This window comes from Pundamilia nyererei, unplaced genomic scaffold, assembly GCF_000239375.1.
Source record: "Pundamilia nyererei isolate P.nyererei 1_Seehausen unplaced genomic scaffold, PunNye1.0 scaffold00201, whole genome shotgun sequence".
Lineage (NCBI taxonomy): Eukaryota > Metazoa > Chordata > Actinopteri > Cichliformes > Cichlidae > Pundamilia > Pundamilia nyererei.
The window spans coordinates 265,799-284,431 of NW_005187602.1; the positions used below are offsets into that span (position 1 = coordinate 265,799).

Consider the following 18,633-nt stretch of genomic DNA (forward strand, 5'->3'; position numbering starts at 1 on the left):
GGAACAAGCTCCAAGTACAAGATCCATAGAAACTGGGTGCAGGCTGTGCACAGATGCCCCTGAGACAATCCAGCACATAACAGCAGGGTGCAAGATGCTAGCAGGCAGGGCATACATGGAACGCCATAACCAAGTGGCCGACATAGCATACAGAAACATCTGTGCTGAGTATGGCCTGGAAGTCACAAGGTCAAAATGGGAACCCCCCTTATGGTGGTGGAGGATGGCTGAGCTAAGATCCTGTGGGAATTCCAGATACAGACGGACAAAATAGTGGTGGCTAACCAACCGGACATAGTAGTGGTGGACAGGCAGAGGAATACGGCTGTAGTGATACTGAATGAAAGCAACATCAAGAAGAAGGAACATAACTACCAAGGGCTCAGAGAAGAACTCAAGAAAATGCAAAGAGTGAAGGTAACGGTGGTCCCATTGGTAATCGGAGCACTACGTGCGGTGACTCCCAAGCTAGGCGAGTGACTCCAGCAGATCCCAGGAACAACATTCGAGATCTCTGTCCAGAAGAGTGCAGTCCTAGGAACAGCAAAGATGCTGCGCAGGACCCTCAAGATCCCAGACCTCTGGTAGAGGACCTGAGGTTGAAGGATAAAGATCACCCGCCCTTATTTGCACAAATATATATATTTTAAAGGCTTAACGCCTGTCTGAGGGAACTGAAACTAAATTCCATGAAATGCTGGTTTGCTCTTAACTCTAGGAAAATAATCCAAGCAAGCGACCCTTTTTAACACTCTTACAGTGCCATCAACATGCCTTGCTATAACCCCATGTACCGATATGACAGAAGGCTGCCACAAACTGTGTGGTTTCATCCGTCTGCACTGAGCATTCATGACATATTCTTTTTTTTAATGTGCACAATGAACTGTCCATGTTGTTGGTGCAAGCCATACAGTGTGGAAATTCCTTGTAATCTCCACAAACTGAAGTAACATCTGACACAGCCACTAATCCACTAGTAATCTATGTCTGAATCCCTGGTTGCACCCCCACCACACTCCCCAAGAATTCTGGACTTCTACAACTAGACCAACAGGTCTACCTCATCAGCAGCCTAAGGACTAGGGTGGGATGGGGGAGGTGCTTGTTTCCCTGCCTTCATACAGAGCTGTTGAGGTACTTTTGCTTTGATATCAAAATAAGTACTTTAATAGTAGGGCTGCCACGATTAGTCGACTAGTCACGATTACGTCGACTATCAAAATCGTCGACGACTGATTTAATAGTCGACGCGTCGTTTGAAGCTTTGTAAGATCACAAAAGACGCAGGAATAAGTAGTAGGATTTAAGAGTATAATAACGGACTGAAACAGAAGATGGCAGCACAGCATGTACAAGGATGCCAGCTGCCGTTAAACCCCGAAGAAGAAGAAGCTGTGTCCCAGAATTCATAGCGCAGCCTAGCTCAGTTTCCAACAATGGCGGCAGCTAGTTAGTTTTAATATTACTCTTATTATTCTTTCTGGGTCACAAAATAAACGTTTAACATGTTTTCAGGCGAGAATGTAGCTGTGTAAACCTCAAATATCTGCTCAGTTTATCAAGACACCACATATTTTCAAAAGCGCTCCGACGTTTTCGGAGACGTCTGTTACCCACTAGCTCGATAGCGAGCCGGGGGCTAGGCTCACTAGAGCCGTGAGAACACCGGTCTCCCGGCTAATCGTTTTCAAACCCACCGCCGTCTTTCGCTACTCAGGTTAAACATGATATATAAGTCACGTAGATAACTTAAAAATGTTATTGTCTGGCTTTTTTTTTTTAGTATTTTATTTGTTCCTGATTAAATCGGTTTGGCTGAGATTAAAGTTATAGTTTTTACACAGCTGAATAAACGTCAGATTAAACTCCACCGAAACAATCTGCAAATGTCATTAAAATTTAATAAACTCTCATCTTGTCTTTATTTTTAGTTAGCACAGACCTTACACACTTAAAGCTGTAAGCTAATGATAGTTATATCTGTAACTGTAACCGGAAGGTCGCCGGTTCGATCCCTGGGCTCTCTGTCCTGGTCGTTGTGTCCTTGGGCAAGACACTTTACCCTACTGCCTACTGGTGTTGGCCAGAGGGGCCGATGGCGCGATATGGCGGCCTCGCTTCTGTCAGTCTGCCCCAGGGCAGCTGTGGCTACAACTGTAGCTTGCCTCCACCAGTGTGTGAATGTGAGAGTGACTGAATAGTGGCATTGTAAAGCGCTTTGGGTGCCTTGAAAAGCGCTATATAAATGCAATCCATTATTATTATTATAATATAAGAGCAGATGCTGCTGGTGCAATAAGCTGTACGCTTTACGTCCAATGGATGATGATCTGATTAGTCGACTAATCGCAAAAATAATCGGTGACTAGTCGACTATCAAAATAATCGTTTGTGGCAGCCCTATTTAATAGTACTGACTGAAAAGAAAATACAAAGGATTAATCATTTATAAAATTCTAAAAACTAACATCAAATATCCATCCACACTGATAACCACATTTTACAGCTTCTTAATTAAAGCAAGGACTCAAAAGCAGCCATCTTTAACCAATATCCAACCTAATCATTTAGATGAACAAAAATGAAAAACGTGCTAATTTCTATTTTGAAAAAAAATTCACAAAACATGAATGAAGTTTAATAAATATTTTAAACTGATGTAATACATAATTATTAATAAGAAGTCCTGGGATTAGCAGGTACAATACACACATAACAATCAGTAATGCACTCAACCACTGTGGCCTGTATGCACGCTCACCATGAAAGGCTCCACAGCTGAAGAAAAAGCATGTTGAAGCGCAGAACAACATTTAGACAAGGTCAAAGGTCAAAGGCACTGCAAAAACACAATACCAACAGTGAAGTTTGGAGGTGGGAACATCATGGTGCATATGGCACTGGCATGCTTCATGTAACTGAAGGAAGGATGAATGGAAAATGTACAGAGACATTCTTGATAAAAACCTGCTGCCATCTACCAGAATGATGAAGATGAAATGAGTGTGGATGTCTCAGCAAGACAATGATTCCAAACACACAGAAAGAAAGAAATTCAAGTTGCTAAAACGGCCCAGCCAATCATCTGACCTAAATCCAGTTGAAAATCACTGGAAAGCACTAAAGCTCAGAGTTTATAGACGGGGCCCACAGAACCTTCAGGACTGTTTGTGGGGAAGAACGGGGCCAAAATCAGACCTGAGCAATACATATGACTAGTTTCTCCATACTTGAAGATGTTATCACCAACAAAGGCTTTTGTATGAAGTATTAAAACCCACACCAGAGGGTTTAAAGAGAACAACAGAAAGCGTGTGGTCTACATGCACAGAAAGGTTTCTCCATAAACCAGATTTAACCTGCTTCACTCTGTCAGTGTGAGAGCCAGACTGTGAAACAATGCTGCCAATGTGTTAGGAAACAGTCTACTGGCATTTCTCAAACACACACACACACACTAACACACACACACACGTTCTGTAGGACGAACGCTGTTGTCATCACTGTCTCGCCTATGCGGTCATACAAGGAGGTCCTTCTACAAGACCAGTGTTTGCCAGTTTGATCAACACTGCTCCTAAACACTGGATAATGGGAAATGGACTGGTTCATATATAGCGCTTTTCTACTTTGAGCACTTAAAGTGTTTTACACAACTTGCCTCACTCACCCATTCACAAATTTACACCCATTGCACAATCTAACATTCAAGTGCATTCAGACTCCGATGGATGATAATATCTTGCCCAAGGATATCTGGCATGCAACCACCAACCTTCCCCGTTAGTATGTGACCTGCTCTACCACCTGAGCTACAGCCACTCCTACAGCCACTGCAGCTCTGAACTGTTCTAGAAATAACTAGCTGAACTGGACATCAGCTGGTTCTTATTCTATATCCTAGTACAAAGTCAATGGATTCCTTACCAATCGCCATCAAAACTGTCTGAAGTTCATGTGTTTAACAGCTTTCATTTAATGGTCTCTCCACTGTAACCATCAAAACCCACACAAGCAAGTTCAAACAGATATTCCAACTGCTAATTTACTCAGTAATTTTCAAAATACACACACAAAGAACAAAACAAAAAAAATAGAAGGTCAATAGTAGCAATCGGGTGCATTTGTTGGGCATATTTGATGGTTTATAAGCAGATGATCTATATGTACGAAACGGCAGTTTCTGAAATCTAAGTGTTACTAATGTTTAGGAGGTATATTTACAGAAAGACCTGTCAAACCACCATTTAATTCAATGTAGCAAAAGGGATTACATGAAAACTGAACCAAGAAACTAAAAGCTCAACATGTATTTGCGCACAGATAATTACTGCAGTCCTGGCTTAGATTCTTAGAATTCATTTATTTAGAATAGTAACCTGCTAATATTGGAAATGAGTGAGTGCCTATATTCTTGGTTATTCAGTGCTTCGTATGCTACAGTTTTAGCATATTTCTATCAATCCTCTATTGAATCCTTGGATAACTGAAGCGTTTACTTTGCCATTTCTCCACATGTTGCATCTTGCTGTATTTCTTTGTTTTTTTTTACTTCAGGGGATGAATGACATCCTCATTTTATTCATTTCTATGTACTTGTTATTGAATTTTTTAAAGCCTGAATGAGAAAAATATTTTTTACAAAATTAACTAAAGTTAAGAGCCTACATAAGCAAAACTTATTAAGAGTTTAACATACCATTTTTAGGGTCGCCTCTTTTCTCTGCAAAAGAAAAATTAACAGAATTATGGTTTCAGAAAAGTAATCACGAGTCAGCAATCTTTAGAATGTATGAAGCGGAACTTATTACGAGGTTTTAGTGAGAAAAAAAAAAAAAAAGAGTCAGAAAAGTGCTTTTTAGGTTCAGTTAGTTCTGTTAAAGCCCTAAGCTGCAGAAATGCTGCTTCACATATGAAAAAGCATTTTAATAGAGCAGTCAGGTTATTCTTGGCCTGAGCAGAAAAAGAAGAGAAGCAAAAGATTTGAAAGCTCAACTGTGTTTGCCATACAGCGTCCTGCCAGCTGTGCCAGCCCCGTGAGCCTTTGAACCCTCAGTCATCGTCACAGTTTGAGAGGTGCACTTCAAAAGGCCAACATGCTGGAAGGAGCTGAAGGGAAGTCAGAGGAGCCTCACAGCAGAGACATTTACTCTACTGAGAAAGACTGACAGCTTTACAGCAGCAGAGAGAAAGAGATGGAGCACACAGCAGCGAAGCGAAAGAAAAAATAGAAATAGGGGAACAAAACCCCACAGAAACAAACAAAAACACAGTCCCAAACCAAACCTGTCAGTGGAAACCACAGCTTGATGACTGATATGAGAGGTGATATTTTTTTTTTCCCGAGAAATACTTTTGGTGAGGATCAGTCCTCTACAAGCCTTCCACTGCTAGTGTCCGGAGAGTCAGTGCTATTCACAGCTCAAAGTAGAGCTGTTTTTACTTTCACCACTAAACAATCCTGCACTTTTAACTACCTCCCCTCCCTTTTCTAACAGTGTGCCAAACTCTAAGTCAGCCCCAAACCTGCCTTTAAGGCAGTGACTTCTGAGCCGCATTCAGGCTGAGTGAGCAAAAGATAAGGTGTGTTCTCCAATAAAAGTTATGAAAGGTTAAACCAATTGAGGAAGAACACAAAGACAAACTGAAACATTAAAGTTCACCTATTTTCCGCTGTCGTCGGTTGAGCAAGTCATCAATGGTGGCTCTGAATCGTTTGGCTTCTTCTTCGCTGGCGAAGTTCAAGCCAATCTGACATGTCTGAAAGAAAGAGAAAGGGTGAAATGTGATTCTAACAGCTTTCTCTGAAGAACAGAAAAACTGTGCAACATTAAATCGTAATACACTGTAGGTGGATAAAGACAAGCCTGACAACTGATATTTGGAAATATGAAAGAACCACACAGCCTTATTTTATGCTGATAAAATTCTTGGTGAGAATAGACTCTAAAAACAGGAAGACTAATCATCTGCTGTAGACATTCAAGTCTTGAAGAAGTCAAAAGAAAACAAACACTTACATCTCCTGCAAATGTAATGAAGTAGGGTCTGGAGTTGCTGATGAAGAAGTTGTGGTAGAGTTCCTGTTCGAACATCATTTTCCCTTCCTACAGAAAAAAATTACGGAAAAATGAAATTGAAAAAAAAAAAAGTTCAGAAAAAAAATCTGACTTCTAATCCTCTACAACTTAAATTCATACTCCCAACAACCCAAAGAGAGATTTAAGAGCTGGCTGCTTGTTCAAGAAATTAAATGTCTTCTGGAAGACAATGATGCATTTTGGTATCCTTGAACACACCTCCATAAGGAGCTCACCTCCACTTAGTTAAATGAAAAAGAAAAAAAAAAATCACCAACAACACAACCAACAAGAAACTGCCAAATATTTGCAGCATGCATTTTCTATCTACAAGTAGGGCTGGGCCGTTAATTATAAATTCAATTAAAAATTTGGCTTTGAACACAATCAAACAATTTAAATATGATAAAACAATTACTTATAATTTTTAAGCATAAAACTTGAGCCCTGCCTCTCACCCTATGACAGCTGGGATAGGCTCCTGCGCCCCCCCACGATCCCGAAAAGGATAAGCGAAAGCGAATGGACGGACTTGTATTTTATGTTGTGTAATAAATTAAACGCAACGCCTTTTTTCATATCAGTACGTTTACTTCAGCTCCAGCCGAGATGACGGAAGAGTACTTTTGGTCAACGAGCACTGACTAGAGGAAGTAAAAGTTACAAAAAGGTTTTTCAAATCAATTTTATTTATATGGTGCCAAATCACAACAACAATTGCTTCAAGGTGCCTTTTCTGCAGGTGTCTCAGCATTTCCTAGTTTCTGTTACTCAGTCCATGAGACTGAGGTGCTGGGTTTATTATTGGCCCTGCCATCGCACTACCTATAGTTATAATACAGGTCATCTGAGATGCAAGTCTGCCGTCACCTGCACCCACAGACCACCCTCGGTGATCAATACCTACTCGTCTGGTCCACAAACAGTATAAAAAATAAACATAGTTTACAGATCTGAAAAGTGAAGCAAAATAGCTTAAACCTGAATTCTATTTAATGGCCACGAGGAGACAAATACACTCTGAAAAATACTTTCCGCTGAGTTAATGAGTAAAGATAACGAGTTTATCAGTCACTTATTTTGGGTCATACTGAATAGTACTGACTGGTCATATAGTGTTTCAGAAAGGCAGATTATCCCTGTTACATTCATGGCTAAACGTGAATGTAACAGGGATGGTAACAGTCAGACCCTCCTCTCTCCTGTCACATCTAGTTCAATCAACAGATGGTTTGTTAGCTTAATGCAATCTTATACTTCTGAAATAAAACCTGACCAAAATAATCATGACTGTCCTTCTTGTCATAATTCAGCATTCCTTGATTCTGATAAGTGAGCAGTGTTTTTTCCCATTAGAAAGAGAAAATAAATATATACATGGATATAGAGCAGGGCGATATGGCCAAAAATATTTATCACGATATATATTTGAAAATTTGCGATAACGATATAACTGACGATATAATTGATGCGAGACAAAATACAACTCCACAACATTACTAGCGCAAAAAGACAACCTTCCATTTATTTTCACTTAAACAAGAAGCTGGTTTTTATGTACATTAAAGCTTTATAAAAATGTAACAGTGCAAATGCAAATTCCTTGCTGAAAGTTTAACCAAAAGGCATTTCCAGTAGAAATGGGCTGACATATCCTGAGCATAACCATGTATAATATCCACTGAAGTTAAAAAGAGGTGCTTTGCAACATTAAACTGCAGTGTGCAGTACGTATTTTTCGGACCATAAGGTGCACGGGATTATAAGGCACATTAAGCGAAACAAAGCAGTCAGATAAATCAAACTTTATTAAACTCATTCTTCTTGCTTCCTCCACTTCTGTACCATTGATTCATTAATGTTGAATTCTCTGGCAGCTGCTCTATTCCCATGTTGTTGCAGTATACTAATGACTAACCTCGTATTGTGGATGGATTATCTCAGTTGTTCTCCTGACTGAAGTTTGGTCCGTTTACAGCATCCTGCCATGCGATTGCATTTGTCTCTAACTATCAGGAACCTTAACGTTAACTTTTATAAGTGGAAAAGTGTTAGTGTTCGTCCTCCAGCTTCACTGTGTATGTTATGCTAACATAGCTGTGTCGCTAGCGATCAGGTAGCACATCATTATATACCAGCTAGCCCAACATCAGTAACCCTACAAGCGTCACTGCTGTTTAGTTTCCTGTCTTCATTTATGTTGGAAGTGATAGCAGAGCTGTACGTTTGAATTTTTTCAGAAATCTCTCAGTCAGAACATGCAATATCATGCTTAGGTAACTAGCGAGCTAACTTCCGCTAGCTTCCTGCTAACTTCTAACTCCGTTAAATGTAATAAATTTTGTTTTCATGGATGCCTGGAAGTTAAACTTCATCTGGTAAAGCAGCAATTCTGATCGTTTTATTAAAGATGAAAGAATTTAGACAGTTTTTAACTCTCAGTGATGCTGCAGTGTTCGTTTGACCTGAAGTATACGGAGTTTAGGACCCAGATTACTCCCAGATTTAAGAGCATCTTAGTCCGACAAATACGACAATAACGACGGCCGCTTGCATGTTCTGCAAAAAAATGTGCTTTGTCGTGTATCTGACAGACAAACACCAAACCAGTTCCACATCACTGAAGTTGCACCATTTTTACAAACCAAATCTGGTTCATCTGTTTCACTCAACAATCGGCCATGTGCGTATGAAAACAAAGGCACTGCGCATGCGGTTTTACTCATATTCTATCGCGATATTTCATTTTCCTATCGTTGTCTAACATTATACCATTACCATGAACGGTATAATATGGCCCAGCCCTACATGGATATATATACAGCTTAAGTCCACACTGATATTACTTTGAGAGCCTGTATCCGCCTCAGGCAGTAACCACACATCTGATAATTCATTTTGATCCATTTGAGATGTACAACTGAATGTACATCATATATAAAGTGCTGTTCTAATTAAGTCAGTGAACACACAGAGTAAATGTGAAAAGTCTGGCCACAACCCTCCACAGAAGCACTGAGAAAAAAAACTAAACAATTTTGTTCCAAGCACTATTCTTGAATAAAGTCTTGATGCATGCTCAATCATCCAGGAGAGGAAATCCCAAAAAGTTGATTCTGTTTATCTGGACGTAGCGTTTTCAGTGGGAGAAACGTTTCCACACTCATCCAGGTGACTTCTTCAGTCTCAGCTGACTGCAGGTTTCCCCAATCTTATAAACAGTTCATTTGCACAATAACTGAAACTAGCACCACTGGCAAACAGCGTCGTTATTGCTGTTTTTGTTGATCAGTGGTCATCACAATTTGCATATTAATGATCAAGGAACTGACCTCACAGCCCATTGTTTGCCAGTGGTGCTAGTTTCAGTTATTGTGCAAATGAACTGTTTATAAGATTGGGGAAACCTGCAGTCAGCTGAGACTGAAGAAGTAACCTGGATGAGTGTGGAAACGTTTCTCCCACTGAAAACGCTACGTCCAGATAAACAGAATCAACTTTTTGGGAATCTAAGTAACCCCTTTAAATCCGTGTTCTTATTTCTTTTACAAACAAGATATGACTGTTTGTGAACATTAGAGGCAGATTCTATTAAATGCACCGATTGCCTGTTTCCAGTGCTGTAACCACTGCTAAGCTAACTGGCAGCAGGTTCATATTTCAGTTTTTCTTCTGCCAGAAAGCAAAGAGGAAGAAAGAAGAAAAAGAAAATTCCAAAAATGTGAAAATAATCATTTAAGACGCATCTTTCAACTATTCTGCGGTGTTTAAAGCTTTTGGATTGTTTCCATTTGGTGTCACTCACCTTGATGTCAAAGACTCTGATGAAGTAGGATCTCTGAGGGTTGTCCTTGACAAGGCAGACCACTCCACAGCACCTCTTCACCCAGTTACAGCTCCTCTCAGCACCATACACCTGGACCACTGCTGAACACAGAGTCTGAAGCACAGATATGATGGTTAATATCATCACCTGTGTGATTTACAGAAAGAACAAAGACAACTACAGAAAAGAAGGTTACGTTGCTGAAAATGTAACCACTTTATCTCCCTACATTTTTTCTTTAAGATTTTACAGACACACAATGTTCTTTAGTATATACCTGTAAACTCCATGTGTGACAAATGGAGGAGGAAACATACACTATGCAAAACCTTCAAACAGCCACAATTACAGCTGGGAGGAGAAATAGAGTTGGTTATCAGGGAAACACTGAGACCTTTGGAAATCAGATTATATATGTCAAATGCATTCTACCTTAACAGGGAGTCACAAATATCAAAGGCTATCAAAGGCCCTACACTGATTCGTGAGTTGTGACTCAGCTGTATTGATGTAGTCACAAACAAAACAAGAACTCTGATGACAAATGGCTGACTTTACATTTACATTAGGTGAAAAGTGAAGGACTTGTAACTCTTATACACCAATTCCCAACTTCAGGAGGGTAAAACTTAAAAGTACTGACACCGCCTCATTGTCTTACACTTTTCCACAGTGTTTTAACAACAACAAGAGGAGTCCAGCTGCAGTAGTCAGCACTGCACAGGTTTCAAACAGCTCCAGTTTGTGGTTTCTGCAGAGGTTGCACAGTGTTTGATGCACTGCCATGATTCCTCTGCAGTGGAAGTAACTCCGGCTGCTGAGGAAGTTAAGAGGAAATGTCACTGCGTCCTTTCCATCTGTAATTTATAGGTGTAGGTCAGAGGAACAGGTGCAAACACTTTTCAGCAGGAAATCACCAATCAGCATCCCCCAGAAAAGGTCAAAATGTGTTCCTTAAAACCTTAAATTAAAAGCATCTAAATTCTTACACAGGAGAAGAATGCAGCAATGAACACAGACAGTGGTGACACTGCAGCCTCTGCAAGCTAAGATCTTAGCATCTGTTAACGATGAATGCAAAAATCAATATCTCAGTCATTTTTATATCATTAGCAGCCTGGCTGCTTCCTGTTAAACTCCTGATAGTGCCTACTACCATGAGTTCGTGCTAAAAATGTGTACATGCATTAATCACTGAAGACGTAACTGATTTGAGCAGTTAGTATTATGTAGCAAATCACAGTCACCTCAAGGCACTTTATATTGCAAGGCAAACACCCTATAATAATAAAGAAAAAACTACAATACTCAGATGGCCCCCACAAGCAAGCATTTGGCAACAGTGGGAAGGTAAAACTCCCTTTTAGCAAGAAGAAATCACTGGCAGAACCAGGTACAGGGAGGGGCAGCCATCTGCTGCAGCCAGTTGGGGTTGAAGGGAAGAGAAAAAAAAAAAAAAAAAAAAAGAGCGCGAAAAAGAACAAGAGATTAATAACTCATGATTAAATGCCTGGCGTCTAAAGACAGCGAGTGAAAAAAGGTGAGTGAATAAGAAATTCTCTGTGCATCATGGGAAGTCCCCAGTAGACTAGGCCTATTGCAACAAAACTAAGGAAGGATTCAGGTCCAGTCCTACTTTCTTTATCAAAAAGGAAGGTTTATCTATTGTTGTGATCCAAATTGGAAGCAGAAGAAGGGCTTTATAGCTGAAGGCTCTGGCTCCCATTCTGCTTTCAATTTTCTAGGAACCACAAGTTCAGCCTGCAGTCCAAGAGCAAAGAGCTCGCTTATGGTGTTATGGTACTATGAGATCTTTTAAGATAAAATGGGGCCTGATTATTTAAGACCTTTTATACGATTTATGACCTTTTATGCAATGAGAAGGATTTTAATTAGATTCTGGATTTAACAGGAAGCCAGTGAGGAGAAGCCAGTTTGGGAGAAATATGCTCTCTCTTTTCTAATCTCTGTCAGTATTCTTGCTGAAGCATTTCAGATCAAATGAAGGCTTTTCAGAGTTTTTTTGGGGGGGACATTCTGATAATAATGAATTTCATTAGCCTAGCCTAGAAGTATAAAATGCATCAACTAGTTTTTCAGCATCACTCTGAGATAGGATGTTTAGAGATATTACACAGATGCAAGAAAGCAGTTCCACATATTTTTGTTTAATTTGCAGTGTTACTCAGTGATACTAGCAGCCAAGGTAATGCCATCCAGAGTGAGTATCTGGTTAGATGCCATGTTTGTAATATTTATTTTGCTATATAAGGACAATAACCTCAGTTTTATCTGAACTTAGAAGTGGGAAAATGATCATCCAGTTGGCAAGATAAGTGGGCCAGAGAGAGCTTGAAGTCACCCCGGCTTACCTCTAATCACATCTGAGAGAGGGAAAAAGGTCTTAACATTCAACCTTTTATGTTTAAAATGATACAGACTGTTAGTCTTGGTAGCAGGGGATCGGTCCGCCAGGGCCTCCGCTCCTGGCCACCACCTGACACACACTGCACCAGACCCCTACACCACCTCCTGTGGGTGGTGGGCCTACAGAAGGATGGGCCCATGTCCCTTTTTCAGGTTGTGTCCAGACAGGCCCCATGGACTGAGGCCTGGCCACCAGACACTCGCCTTTGGGCACCCTCTACGGGCCCAGCTCCAGGGCAGGGCCCCAGTAACCCTATCCCAGTCAGGGTGAACTGTTCCTCTGATTGTTATCGCTATGTCTGGTCCTTCACCCAGGACCAATTTGCCATGGGAGACCGTACAGGAGGCAAAAGTCCCCTGAGAACATAGCCCCTGGGATCCCTGGGACACAAACCTCTCAAGCATGATAAGGTAGCGATTCACGGAAAAGGGTGGAGTACCCACTGTGGGACAGAGACGAACTGATGTCCCAAGTGGAGGAGTTTAAATATCTCTGGGTCTTGTTCACGAGTGAAGGGAGAAGGGAGCGGAAGATCAACAGATGGATTGGTGCTGTAGCTGCAATGATGGGGATGCTCTACCGGCCTGTTGTGGTGAAGAGAGAGCTGAGTGTAAAAGCAAAGCTCTCAATTTACTTGTCGATCTACGTCCTTTTCCTCACCTATGGTCACGAGCTGTGAGTAGTAACCGAAAGAACGAGATCGCGGATACAAGCGGCAGAAATGAGCTTCCTCTGAAGGGTGGCTGGTCTCTCCTTTAACCTGTTAGCAGTCGGACGTACCGCCCACGGTACATTGGATGGTTTAGGGGACTAATTGGACTGCTAAGGGGTTAAAGACAGGGTCAGAAGTTCGGCCATCCGGGACAGGCTCAGAATAGAGCCGCTGATCCGCCACACTGAAAGGAGCAAGTTAAGGTGATTTGGGCATCTGACAAGGATGCCTCCTGGGTGAGTCCTGGATGAGGGGCATGTCCCACCGGGAGGAGGCCGGGAGGCCAAGGCGCACTTATTCTCTTAACCTTTTTCCTCACAAAGATCAGAACAAGGTCAGCATTATCTCAGAGTAGGTTAATTAGATATGTATAATTCAAGTGATTTGATTTTGTTTTTATTAGTATTATTTGATTCTGCTTTTGTTTTACTGATTCTAAATTACTTTAATAAAATATCCTGCATCACAAAAGTCTACATTATGGACATTACCTTTTTAGCCCTTTGTTAAACAGTACAGGTAAAAACCCAAGTATTAATCTGCTTTAATATAAATAGCTCTTAGAGGCCACTTCAGCCTTACAAAAGTAACAGACCCCTGGGACTTTCCCAAGTCACTAAATGAAACCAATGATTTTCCAAGAGAACCTATCTGGAGGGGAGCTGCCAATAACAGGTGTGGCTACTGGATGCCAGGCCTGCAAGGGTACTCAGACTCCCGTTTTTTCGCATGAGAGGAGGCAGGGTAGACACCTGGAGAGCTTTTGAGGCAGTTAGAATTGGGCAAGTCCCCTCACCCATCAGCTCCACATAAGCTCTGTACTGCCTACTGGGTAAGATCCATGGGATCAGAGATTAGGATTAATGTGACGGAGCTGTATTGGGGTGCTGGTCCTACAGATCGACACAGGTCTTAATGTCTTTAAGACATTCCTGCAGTTTAACTAAATGAATGAAAATCTATGCTATGCCTTCAAATGGTACTGCCTAAAGGAAGCCTATACAATGTACATAAAAGTGGTTCTAGCACAGAACCCTGTGGAACTCAATAATTAACCTGTGTGTGAAGAAGACGCTCCAATTACGTGAACCAATTGGAGTCGGTCAGATATATATGATTCAAACCAATGCAGCACAGTAACACTCACAGCATGTTCTAATCTCTGTAATAATACAATATGTTCAATGGTATCGAACGAGGTCTAGCAGGACAAGAACAGAGACGAGTTCACAAGAAGACCATAAGTAACCTTCACTAATCCTGTTAATGTAGTGAGATGAATTTTGAAACCTGACTGGAAATCTTAAATTAAACCTCTCTGCAGATTATCAGTTATCTGTTTTACAACTGCTTTTTCAAGAAATTCTGAGATAAAATAAAGGTTGGACATCGGCCTAAGCTAAGACAGTTCGGTCAAGTGATTGTTTAATTCCAGCCACCTTAAAGGCCTGTTGTACATAACCCAACAGGCTTCTCGGCTTTTTAAATTATTGTTGAACAGCCCAGCCTTGAACACAGCACATTAACACCATGTACAGGTAATGCTGACAGACTGTCAATCTACTTATTTTCAAAGAAAGAAACCAGAGAGAAAAATCAATTGGAGAGAAAGAGTCTGACTAAATATCACCTATTACCCTATGATATCATAATGTTGCTGGGGAGACATCATCATATTGCAATTAAAAAAAAAAAAAAAAAAGGCTGACGTCAGCGTGTTGTAATTAAAAAAAAGTTTTAGAAAACACAAGAGCTATCCCTTGTGCTGTTTGAGAGTTTTTGTGTTTTCTTGAATTTTATTTGTGAAGAATATAGACAGTTTAATATTACAGGAATGCTTGGTTCAGTGTTCTGACTCTTATTCTGACTACAGTGCTAAAAAGAAACCCTGGGTTGTCCTTTTGTTCTTCATCACTGATGGATAGTAAGATGTCCCAGCGTTATAAAGGGCTTTTTTTTTTTTATAGAGCAACAAACTCTTTTTCAGGCTAAATTAAGATTTTCTAAATTAGTGTGACACTGTTTACTCTCCAGGTTATATGCTTTAAAGTGCGTGTTTGAGAGTTGCACTAGTGAGTCAGGTGCTTCTTAATGGTTTTGCCTTTAGTAGCAGAATAACAGTAATTATTGGAGCTTCAATTTAAATAAATTTAACAGCAAATTTAAGAAGCTGCTTTTATCACCTGCGAGAAGAACTCTGTTGTTATTTTGTTATTGTGGCTATCATTTGCATCCAGCTGATGAGGACATAAAAGCACAAATGCGCTGTGTTCATCTTTAAAGAAAGCCAAGCTCAGCTTTGTACCTGTGCTTATTTACCAGGAGCGAGCATAAACAAAGCTGACACTAAGAAAGAAAACTGTAAAAACACAGTCTCGGAAACCAAAACAATGAGCTAAAAGTCCATTTACTTGCATTGATTCTATCGATTCCCCCCCTCCCCCTTGATATGCATGCACACCTGCATGCATCTTAAATGTTTTTTCTTCCATGTATTGGCTTAGCATCTAAAGTACTGACTCATTAAGGTTATCAGGAATTGCCCAACTAAAGTATTAAGTATTGTATTAAAAGTTTTATTTATCGCTGGCCATTTCCCCCCTGACCATATTTATCTTTATATTTTATTTATGCATAGTTGAGTAACTCATTCATCTAATTTTAAGCTATTCTAGCTGGACTGAGAAGCACATGCATTTCCCATACAATGTGAAGTGAATACACCTGCACCTACTTTTAAGTTGCAGGTGGTAAACAAACGCAGGAACTTACGGCGCATTTCCTGCCTAAGTAGCAGAAGAGGCACTCGTTCTCCTGCGGGGTAAGGAGCAGGGAGCCGACGTTAACCGCCCTGCGGGGCGGCGGGTGGCTGTTCATGGCACCAGAATCTTGTAGTCGACCCCGAAACAATGCAGTTATCCCTGGAACGGGCACTACAAACGGCTGTATTTACAGAAAATCCATGCGGGCTCCGGTTGCTGTGGCCTGCAACCGGATCATCTCCGCTCAGTTCGACTCCGAGCAGGAGGGCGGAGGAGGATGTGGTTGCGATCTCTTTTCCAGTCTGGCTCCTGCTTAGGAAAAACCCTTGTATTCTCAGTTTGATGTTGAATGTCAAACCAGTGACTCGTTAAGTGTACGTAGACAGATAAACGCTCAACTTTCATTCGGAAACTCCAGCGACTGCAGCAGTAATGCGTACATCCAACATGGCAGCAGGAGGGAGCAAACCACTTTAAGGATACAGCAGAGGGGTGTTGCTTTCAACAAAATCTGCCCATATCCGCTATAATACAGATAACATGGGCAGAAAAGCCGAAAGATGTGACACATTAAACACTGTAAAACTGTTGAATTATATATATATTTTCCGTGGTAAGAATAAAATGTCGCTGAAAACAAAAACGGTTCATCCCATGCGGCAGCAGAAATGCAGCTCTGCAGAGGGAGAAGGGTGGGGGGCAGGGGGATGCCAGTAGATGTAGAGCGTGGAAGTATGAAGAAAATTCTCTGTAAGGAAACAATTAGCTTTATCATTATCATTTGCCTGAAATTAAACCGACTGGATTGTAAAATAACATTATATTCTTGTGCTAATCCAGATAAAAAAATTATTTTTATATTATACATATTCTACTTTATCTTGTACATATTATAATGTGTGCAGTATGCAGTATGTAGCCTACTATGTGTGTTTAAACATAGTAAAATAGACTTGATTTACTGCTTTCTTAACCAGGAACTTTCTAACCACCATAAGCACTGCAGACATTGAGAAATAGATTTTGGGAGACCAAAATAATGTGGTAAAAGGCTCAATTCTCTATGATAATTCCCCATGACATTATTTTTACAGGTTACATCTTTATAGTTGTCTAATTAAGTACTTAAACCTGATTGCGTGACCTGACCACTAACCATTTTTCTGCTTTTCTACTGTTTCCACTCTTCTGGTGTTCTGCAAAATGCCCAGAATGGCACATATCCGCAGTCCTTATTATTCCAGTCAGTAGTGGTGAACAACTACCAACAGAGCCTACAATGATAAGTGACATCTTATACGCTCAAGTTTCAAAACTTGATCTGCTAACATATTAGTGCCAGACACAACAAGGTGCCTTTTAAGGTTTTGTAGAAGACCAGTCCAGAAGCATAATGTGTTGGCTGTTCATTGTATAAGACATGTTGATATAAAGAAGCACAATGTTAATGCTCTGCTGTGACAATCAAATTAACCTAAAATATATTTTAATGGTAAACAAATAAAATGTTGACGTTTGTGAATGCTGAGGTGACAAATGGACAGACAGTCTCATGCAGGACCTGTCTTCATGCAGCAAGTACATCAGTGGCATTAACACCAACACTAATCTGGAGACCAGCTGCTCCTACATTCTGCAGTATAAAACACTGAGCAAAGGTCACAAGTTTCAAAGAAGCAGCACCGACAATCTACGATGTTCTCATGAAGCAGGATCTCAGTAATTGAAAACTTTGGTAGTCATTTTTGGGACCAAGGATTTTATCCTGTAAAAAAGTCTTGTTTGCTTAAAATGTTATTTAAAAAGCTGATTAGTTTATCTTAGTTTCAACAGATGGTGGAGAGCGTTGGGGGTGGAAAGTTGTTCTTGCTAAATAGAGGCAGAAGAGATTTCTAGCACAAGGGATGATGCAAAACCAAGATGGTTATACTTTTTTTCACTGTTTGTTTTGTATTTACACTATTAGGATTCGTGTAATACTATCAATATCATATCATATGAATTTATAATAGTTTACCTAAACATTTTATTGCAAAGCTATCGAATTTTGTTTGCACGTTCAGTACATTTCGGTAATCATATTGTTGTACTTACAATTTTATTATTAAATAGCTGGGATTTTTTTTGTTTGTTGTTTTTTTTCTTTTTACTTTACTGCCACCTATATGGTATTGCTAAAGTACCCTAATGTCCACTAGATGGTGATCTTCTCATGCTTTTCTCTTCCTTGGTTGATGGTGGGAAAAGAAGCATTGTAGAGCAGAGGTGGGCAATTCCAGGCCTCGAGGGCCGGAGTCCTGCAGGTTTTAGATATCACCCTGGGTCAACACACCTGAATCACATGATGAGTTCATTACCAGGCCTCTGGAGAACTTCAAGACATGTTGAGGAGGTAATTTAGCCATTTAAATCAGCTGCGTTGGATCAAGGACACATCTAAAACCATCACTTCTTGTTCAAGAGTGATGGGAGAAGGGCGCAGGAAATTGACAGCTAGATTGGTGCTGCAGCCGCAGCGATGCGGACGCTGAACTGCTCCATCGTAATAAAGAGAGAGCTGAGTGTAAAAGCAACACTCTCAATTTACTGGTCGATCATCCCCCAACTATCACCTATGATCACGAGCTGTGGGTAGGGACCGAAAGAACGAGATTGCGGATACAAGCTGCAGAAATGAGCTTCCTCTGAAGGGTGGCTGGCCTCTCCCTTAGAGATCGGGCGAGGAGCTCGTCCATCTGGGAGGGGCTCAGAGTAGAGCCGCGCTGCTCCTCCACATCAAAAGCAACCTGTTGAGGTGTTTCGGGCACCTTACAGGATACGTC

At 40.7% G+C, this 18,633-nt stretch overlaps 1 protein-coding gene across 2 annotated transcripts in view; it reads right to left on the bottom strand.

Moving 5' to 3' along the window:
* LOC102191977 (neural Wiskott-Aldrich syndrome protein-like) overlaps positions 1–16,470 on the bottom strand; it is a 27,626-nt gene extending 11,156 nt beyond the window's left edge. The window contains exons 1-5 of one of the 2 annotated variants that reach the window (XM_005747612.2): positions 15,822–16,470; positions 9,889–10,023; positions 6,024–6,110; positions 5,667–5,763; positions 4,703–4,726 (exon numbers count right to left, since the gene is read on the bottom strand). In XM_005747612.2, coding sequence (XP_005747669.1) covers positions 4,703–4,726; positions 5,667–5,763; positions 6,024–6,110; positions 9,889–10,023; positions 15,822–15,926 — 448 coding nt within the window. In that variant the 5' untranslated portion in view covers positions 15,927–16,470. The remainder of the gene's footprint in view (positions 1–4,702; positions 4,727–5,666; positions 5,764–6,023; positions 6,111–9,888; positions 10,024–15,821) is intronic. The other variant, XM_005747613.2, reaches the window with a different exon arrangement.
* Between the last annotated feature and the right edge of the window lie 2,163 nt (positions 16,471–18,633).